The sequence below is a fragment of the Hemicordylus capensis genome, chromosome 11 (genome assembly GCF_027244095.1).
Source record: "Hemicordylus capensis ecotype Gifberg chromosome 11, rHemCap1.1.pri, whole genome shotgun sequence".
In the NCBI taxonomy this organism is placed as follows: domain Eukaryota; kingdom Metazoa; phylum Chordata; class Lepidosauria; order Squamata; family Cordylidae; genus Hemicordylus; species Hemicordylus capensis.
The window spans coordinates 7,237,320-7,245,939 of NC_069667.1; the positions used below are offsets into that span (position 1 = coordinate 7,237,320).

The 8,620-nt window shown below is 47.8% G+C and overlaps 1 protein-coding gene across 1 annotated transcript in view; it reads left to right on the top strand.

Annotated features, from left to right (window-relative positions):
* SMARCA1 (SWI/SNF related, matrix associated, actin dependent regulator of chromatin, subfamily a, member 1) overlaps positions 1-1,369 on the top strand; it is a 51,363-nt gene extending 49,994 nt beyond the window's left edge. Inside the window, exon 24 of the mRNA XM_053273734.1 lies at positions 869-1,369. Coding sequence (XP_053129709.1) covers positions 869-940 — 72 coding nt within the window. The 3' untranslated portion in view covers positions 941-1,369. The remainder of the gene's footprint in view (positions 1-868) is intronic.
* The last annotated feature ends 7,251 nt before the right edge of the window (positions 1,370-8,620 follow it).

Sequence of the window (8,620 nt, forward strand, 5' to 3'; positions counted from 1 at the left end):
AAGAAAAGTGCTCACAGTGGTTTGGATGGATGGATGAGATGTGAGTCCCCAATGGCTCACAATCCGCTCTCACTTCTGATGTGGTCTTTAGCATTCCCACTTCATCCATAAATATTGTTTGAAGGGTGGATTTTTCTTTGCTGCTCCATGTGAGTGTGGGGGTACCTTCTGCTGCTTTATAAGATGAGGAAAACTACTCGAAAGTAGTCCCATTGAAATTAAGAGGACAAGATAGGCATGAGCTAGTCTTGTGGTAGTAAGCTTGAAATGTCCCCTTTGCTAAGCAGGGTCTGCCCTGGTTTGCATTTGAATGGGAGACGTGTGAGCACTGGAAAATATGCCCTTTGAAGGGGTGGGGACATCCTGGGAAGAGTATCTGCATGCTTGCATGCAGAAAGTTCCAAGTTCCCTTCCTCACAGCATCTCCAAGATAGGGCTGAGAGAGACTGTAACCTTGGAGAAGCCCCTGCCAGTCTGTGTAGACAGTGCTGAGCTCGTTGGACCAATGTCTGACTCAGTGTAAGGCAGCTTCCTATGTTCCCTTTTTCATATCTGTGGGACTACTTTGAGTGATTTTCCTCATCATATCAGCCAGTAGCAGCTGAGTGTGCAGATGGAGGGCCTTATAAAGTTAGGACTAGCAAGCAAGCAAATCTTACATCGAATGCGATCTCCATTGCTGGTCTTTTACCCTGTGTGTATGTTCATGAATGGATGAAATGCTGAGAAATTTAAAATCCTTTGTTATCTTCAGCTGGCAACATCATGGTCTATTAGATTTCAGTACATTTATATGTGTATAGTATCAGAGTTTGTTAAGACTGCTGAAATTGAGGGTTTTAAAATTTGTGTTTCCCCCTCTTTTTAGTCACAAAAAAGAAAAGCAGATTCAGCTGCGGAGAGTTCTGGAAAAAAGGATGCCAAGAAAGTCAAGACATAAAAGCGGGGAACAAAATGTTCAATTTAAAACTGCCATCTTTCCCTCTCTCTATCTGCCAGTGTTATTGCCACCGTCGATGTATTCATGGTACTCGTAAGAAAAAAGAAATCCCATGGTTTTAATTTTTGCAAATCTGTATATTTTACAATGCCTTTCTTTACCTAATGTGTAGCTTTATATTTTATGCATTCCAATATTTTTGTGCACTTGTATTTTGTGATTTTTCATGTCTTCAGCAAAATTGACTCAGTCCCAGTTCTTCTGAAGCTTGTGCTGAGGTTTTCGCTTTTATATGTTTTATATGCTGCTGCTTTGACAGAAGAAAATTCCCCCTTGATTCTATCGTTGTATTATTGTTGTTTGCTACTTTATATGATTGTGGAAAACAAACTGAATTAAAATGACTGGAGGAGTCTTGTGGAAACACTTTTTTCATGTGTTTTTGTTTTTTGTTTCCAACTTTTCTCCTTGCGCAGAACTTTTTCAAACAGTCTCTAAGAGGATATTTACTACTGGAGGAACAGAAGATAAGAGAAAATATATGAATTTGATGCAATTTGTGTTTGGGAGTACTGTGGTCCTTTCTTTGCTTTGGTCATGCTTGCTGGATATCTATTCAGCTCTTGAAAATGTAAATTAAGCTCCTAAGCTTTTGAAACTTTGGAATAGCAGTGTAATCTTTTGGTGAGGAAGCCACTCTTTGCTCCATTTGATCCCTGCAATTTGCGAAAACGTGTTCCAGTTGAGTGAGTTCAACAAACAATGGTTTGTTTGGATTGCAGACATGAGGCTAAGGACCCTCAAACCCACACGCTTCCTCCTCCTGCTACCTCCCCTTGCTTCTGGCATGGAGCTGTGCAGGGGCGTAACTAGGTTGGAGTGGGCCCTGAGACAAGATTCTTAAATGCCCCCCCCCTGAGAAATTTTTTTTAATGACTTCAAAAGGAAGATCGGGTAGGCGCTCTGTGCTTGCTAAGGAAATCAAAACCTGTAGCTGATGAATGAGTCTTCCTGCTGCGGGGTTAACTGGATAAGTCTGAAAAGGGGCGCAACATCCCAGAGAGGAGGGGTAGGGGCATGGCATAGACCAGTGTTTCTCAAACTTTTTGGAGTCAAGGACCGCTAAATTCTTCGTGCAGAGTTTCAAGGACCGCTACATTCTTCATGCGCAGTTTCCCGGACCAGCAGTTAGTAAAGGGGTTTCAAGTCTGTCTATCTATCTATCTATCAGACTTCTATACTGCCCAAAACTTGCATCTCTGGGCAGTTTAGAATGAAAATAATATAAGCATTGAAATAATTAAATTTGGAATCTTTTGCAAACATGGAATATTAGGGGTTCTTAACCTTGGGTCCCTCAGTTAAACTCCCATAACCCCCAACAACAATGGCATTTGGCCATTATGGCTGGGGATTATGGGAGTAGAAGTCCACCAACGTCTGGGTACCCAAGGTTGAGAACCCCTGAATTTAAAAGCCTGGGTGAACAAATTTGTCTCCAGTATGTCTGGAGTGGAGGTGCTTGTGATTACTCAATGGAGAGGGGATGTTGGGCCATTAGAAAAATTCAAAAGCTACATGGGGCCAATGAAAACAACATACAAGCAAGCCCCACTGATGCAAGAGGGAAACAGCGTTCCCTCTCAAGGCGCCTCAACCACAACAGGCAGCTGGGTTTCAATCAACCAACCTTTGGCTGCAAACAATGAGCATGCAAGAACCAGTAGCCCTTCAAGTGGCGCCCACTGCCATACTTTTTCCTCCATGCCCCCGCATCGCATACAGTTTGAAGCTGTAAAGATAGGGAATAAGATAGCTGTAGGAAGATCTCAGCAGCACGTGGAGGCAAGGCACAAGAAGGGTCCCATGCCTCTGTGATACTCTTCCTCTTCCATGCCATGTGCAAAATTGAGGAAGTGAGTGCCTTGATTTCAGTTGGGGGGGGGGGGGGTTGACTCCCAGTCAGGGACCGGCACTCAACCCTTCGGGGACCGGCAGCGGTCCAGGGACCGGTGGTTGAGAAACACTGGCATAGACTACAGCTGTAGGAACAGAGGAAAGGTATGTGTTGTGTGGCTATCCAGAGGAGGTGATGATCGAGATAGGGGGTGGTGTGTCTTGGAGGCTGTGCGAGTGCTCTGAAGAAGGATTCGAGGTGGGTGGGGAGACATCCCTCCAGCCTTCCTCTGCGGAGGGAGCATTATGCAATCACACCCCCTCCCCTCCTTCCCGGCTTTGATGGGATGGAAAACAAGGAGCGAAGGAGACATAACATTTCTCTCCTCCTCCTCCTCCCCGCCCTCGTCCCCCTGCAGAAGTAGCAGCTGCAGCAGCAGCAGCTCCTCCCGTCCCGGTTGCCTTGGGGGAAGAAAGGGGGAGGGCTCCTCTCGTGTGCTCTTTGGGCACCTCCGTGAGCTCTGCTGTCCCACGGCAAGAGAGGTTGGTTTCAGCAGGAAAAGGAAAGCGATCGAGCAGGGACCGGGCGGGGAAGGGGGGCCGCCCCGCGTGGGTCTGAATCCCATTAGCGATCCGTGACATCCTCCCGCGGAGAGGCAAGGTCCAGGCCAGAAGGGCGATGGTGAGCAAGATTATGGGGCCGGGCGGCTTCTTCCCGCGTGGCGCACGGTAGCGCAGCAGCGGCCAGCGAGCTGCTGGACAGAGACGCCTGTAGGGGGCAGAGCGGGAATCGGACCCCGCTGGGAACCTTCGGAGGAATCGCGGAGGTCTTCTATTTAAGTCCAGCCCCCAGCTGCTCTCTGCAGCAAACGGCGACAGAAGGGCTCCAATGTCTGCCCCTCCTTGTGCTTTCACCAGCCTGCGCTTCTTTTAGCGGCGTCCCTACTTGTGCCTCACTCCTTCGCCCTCTCCTTTAGCAGCTCAGGCGGGTTTGCAGGAGAAGTGAGACGAGCCTCATCGGGCAGGGATGGGTGGGGGAGAGCCTCTGAGGGCCCCCCCCAACGCGGGGGCCCCAAGACAACGGCCTCCCCGTGCCTAATTGTAGTTACGCCCCTGGAGCTGTGGCTTAACTATAGTTTACAGATCAGGCCATGAAACTGGGAAACGGAATTTTTGTAAATTAAAAAAACAACCTAGGTTTGCAAACACCCTTCTGCAAGACGGACACTCCCCAGCACTGGATTAGACCAGGGGTTAGGAACATAGGAAGCTGCCGTACACTGAGTCAGACCATTAATCCATCTAGCTCAGTATTGTCTACCCAGACTGGCAGTGGTTCCTGGGTCCTTTAGGTTTGAGGACCCTCAACCCTAGGTCCTCAGATGCTGTTGGACTACAATCCCCATCACCCCCAGCCATGAAGGCCAGAGGCCATGAGAACTGTAGTCCCACACAACATCTGGGGACCCACATTTGAGGACTCTTGGATGAGACCATTATTCTATCCCCTTGCTGCAGGGTTGTTACTGATACGTAGGTGTGGAGTGAGATATTGGAGGAGGGAGGGTCATCATTGGGATACAGCCAAGGGAGATTCCTATTTTGAATACAGATGGATTGCTGGTCGCCACCATTCGCTGAGTTATTCCTAAGACAGGGCTGCTGCACCCCTTTGACCCGCCAGTTCTTGCTGGACTTCAGCTCCCAGCATGTCCAGCCACCGTGGCCAATAGGGGTGATGGAGCTGTAGTCTAACAGCAGCTGAATGGCCAAAGTTTGTAGCCTGCCCCTGGACAGTTCTGTCTTTTATCAAGAGGGGCTCAGTACTGCCTGCTCCCCCAAGCTTTCTGGAATCTTCCTGATCCATTATTTGAGCCCAGAGAGACATAGGCTTTGATAGCCCTATTCAGAAACTAGGGATGTACAGAAATTTGACCAAATCAATTTGAATTTGAATTGGTTTGACTCAAAACTGCGTGCACAGAACAGGATTCTTTCGAATCTATTCGAATTTGGCTGAATCCGAATCAAATTCACTCGAATTCAATGTGAATTTGATTCAAATTTGCCCGAATTTCAATAGGTTCAAATGAATCCCAATCCGTGCAAGCAGTTTCGAGCCTATTCAAATCTGATTTGGATTCGAATTGATTTGGTTGAATTTTTTGCACATCGCTATCAGAAACCTGGTGCTTATTGAACTTGAAACTTAAATGTTATTGTTACGGTCCATAGACCAGCAAAATAATTGCATAGATACATAGATAAAACACAAGAAAGCATAAACAACAATTCAGGGAATCGCTTAATTGGGTACAGTTTCAACATGAAGAAACCAGACTGTCTTGTAGCAATGCACCTCTTGACTTTCTGGATGGAAGCAGACCAGAGAACAATGCTGATGTGCAGTGGAGATCAGAGCAAAAAGTCCCCATCAATGGGAGTGAGCAATCCGTAATGTTCTGATGGGAGAAGTTGCCTTCGGGCTCGTCCTTTTGATGATTCGCACACAAAAGGCCTGGCCAATGGTTCATATCTCAAAATCACAAAGTCTAAACACAAATCTCTTATGCTGCCAAAGTGAGATGAAATCGCCCAGCGTGTGCCTTTATCTCGCTTTGAAGCGATGGGATTCTGCACATTTCTGATCTTTGTCGGTCTGCGAGGCGCTGGCTGAGGTGTTCTCTCGGATTGTGGATTAGCATTGTGCTTTGTTTTGGTGTTAATGCCACACAGAGGTGCGTAAGAAAAGATCCCCCTTCCGTTGCTGAAATGCGGAGTGAACAACAACAGTCTCAACAAATTACTCAGGACCCCTCTGGCCTGGAGGGAAATGATGTCCGGCCGACATGCTGTGGCAATATTTTAGCTCCTGTCAAGCGTTGTGATTGGGCACAGCGTCTGTTTGCAGAATTGGATAAAAGCGCTTTCTCCAGGGGGCAGCTGTTTGTCCAAGTGCAATGAAAAGATTAAATGAATTCAATGATGACTAAAGAATGGCCAAGTTTAGAAAAGGCAGGGATCTTATAGGCTGAGAAGGCTGGGGAAGAGAGCGGGTCTTGTGGCTGCAAGCCTGGATTGTCGTCTTTGCTGATCAGGGTACGTCTTGGGGGGTTACAGGTGAACACCGTAAGATATTCCCCTTAGGGCTGGGGCCATTACTCAGTGGAAGAGCATCTGCTTGCATGCAGAAAGTCCCAGGTTTGATCCCTGGCAGCATCTCTAGGTAGGGCTGGGAAAGACTGCTGCCTGAAACCTTGGAGAGCTGCTGCCAGTCAGTGTAGGCAATACTAAGCTAAATGGATCAAGGGTCTGACTCTGTATGGGTCATTTGTTTAACTTTGGCTTTCCCCAGGTTATCCTGGCAGTGCTACAAAATGTTTCAAAAGAAGTTCGACCAGAGACCAGGGTAAAGTAAAGATCAAGTTGTGCCGTCAAGTCGGTGTCGACTCATGGCAACCACAGAGCCCTGTGGTTGTCTTGGGTAGAATACGGGGGGGGGGGGGGGTTTGACCATTGCCTCCTCCTGCACAGTATGAGATGATGCCTTTCGGCATCTTCCAATATTGCTGCTGCCCTATATAGGGGTTTCCCATAGTCTGGAAAACATACCAGTGGGGATTCGAACCGGCAACCCCTGGCTTGCTAGTCAAGTTATTCCCCCGCTGTGCCATTAGGGTGGGACAAGAATAACTGGTGGGCAGTGTTCATTCTGTCATACCAGCTTGGACATTTTGGGAAACTATCTCCTGTGTCCACCCATCGTCAGTAATTAAATAGGAGTTATAATGGAGATTCCCGCCATCTTTTTTTTTTTTTTAAAGGCTTCCATCTGTGGGGCAGAGGTCTCAAATGGCAACCCTCCAGCTGCCTCCTAGGCTGCAGTTTCCCGGCCACAATGACCAGTAGCCAGGGATGATGGGAGTTGTAGTCCAACATCTTCAGGAGGGCCACAATTTGAGACCCTTGGTTTATGGCAAAGGTAGGTAAGATCAACCAATTGACTGAGCACCAGCGTGGTGTAGTGGTTAGAGTGTTGGACTGGGGCGAGGGGACCCGAGTTCAAATCCCTGTTCAGCCATGAAACTCACTGGGTGACTCTGGGCCAGTCACCTCTCTCTCAGCCTAGCCTACCTCACAGGGTTGTTGTGTGGATAAACAAAACTGTGTGCACTGCTCTGGGCTCCTTGGAGGAAAAGCAGGGTAGAAATGTGACAATAAAATACAATAAAAATAGCACAGAAATTCAATTTCTAAGGACCTTGTGTAAAATACGATCTCTGATTTAATATAGCTGTTGGACCTGCTAATTACGATGACATTATTGTAACAAGCCATTTTCCTAAAGCAACAGCGAGCGACAACACGCTCTTGAAGTGCGGTGCTTGAATTCTGCTCTTTCGTCCACTACAGGAGCGCCGTTTAATGTCAAGGTTTTCAAGCCCATCGCAGGAAAAATCTGAGGACACGTGAGCCCTACATGCAGAATATAATTGCCGTTGCATTTTAAAATTCCAGGCGATTTCCGTGACTTAAATAAATGATCAACCCACACATCGCAGAGAGGCGTAACATTTACTCTCCTCCTCTGCTGAAGCAGTGACTTGAATGCAACCGAGTCCTTGAAGAAATTTAACCTAGTAAAATTTTAATTAGGTGTCTGTCAAATGGAGGCACTGGATATAATGCTAACATTTTTATAGTAATGTCAGCAGCTTAGTCAGTGATTGTATTGGGAAGCCATAGGCTTCTTAACATTTTTATTATCTCTCTGCCAATAGGCAGTTTTCTCCATCTGCACCAGAGGCGTAACTATAGGGGGGGCAGGGGGGGCACGTGCCCCGGGCGCCATCTTTTTTGGTAACATGGGGGGCGCCGCCATAACAAAAAATTAAAAAAATTTTTTTTTTAATACAAATGTTTCCTGCTCAGTGCAGCAGTGCTGCAGCAGTCAAGGGAGCGCGTCAGCGCCCCCTCCCCCACGAGCGGTCCCTTGTGTGCCGCCCGTGCCCCCCCCATTGCTTTGCTGGCGCCTGGCGGCCAGTCAGTGGCCTGGCTTGGCGGCGGCGGCGGGCGCTTGTGAGGAAAAACCTAAGTATAATGTAGTATGTTGGGGGCGCGGGGGGGGGCACCATTTCAATGCTTGCCCCGGGCGCCGTTTTCCCTAGTTACGCCTCTGATCTGCACTCTTACAAAACTTGACTCTGCATCCCCCGGTTTTCTCTTTCGCTTTCATAATCTACTATCTTATTTGAATATATCTCACTATGGGCCTTGATTAATTTCCTCTGGCTCTAGGAGCCAGCACCCAATGTGGGAGCCATACGAACACAGAAAACTGCCGTAGACTGAGTCAGGCCATTGGTCCATCTAGCTCAATATTGTCTTCACAGACTGGCAGTGGCATCTCCAAGGTTACAGGCAGGAGTCTCTCTCAGTCCTAGCCTGAAGATGCCAGGGAGGGAACTTGGAACCTTCTGTGTGCAAGCGGGCAGATGCTCTTCCCAGAGCGGCCCCATCCCCTAAGGGGACTATCTTATGATACTCACACGTGGTCTCCCATTCAAATGCAAATCAGGGTGGACCCTGCTTAGCAAAAGGTTCAATTCATGTTTGCGACCACAAGACCAGCTCTCCTCCCAGGTAATGGACACTTGACATAATTACTGGACTTCAAGATGACAGCTTCCTCTATTCCTATCGACTTCAGCCACAATGCCCAAAGTCCACTCCAGAAAATAGGGACAGTTTGAACTGATGAACCTGAAGCCCTTCTGAGGGCAA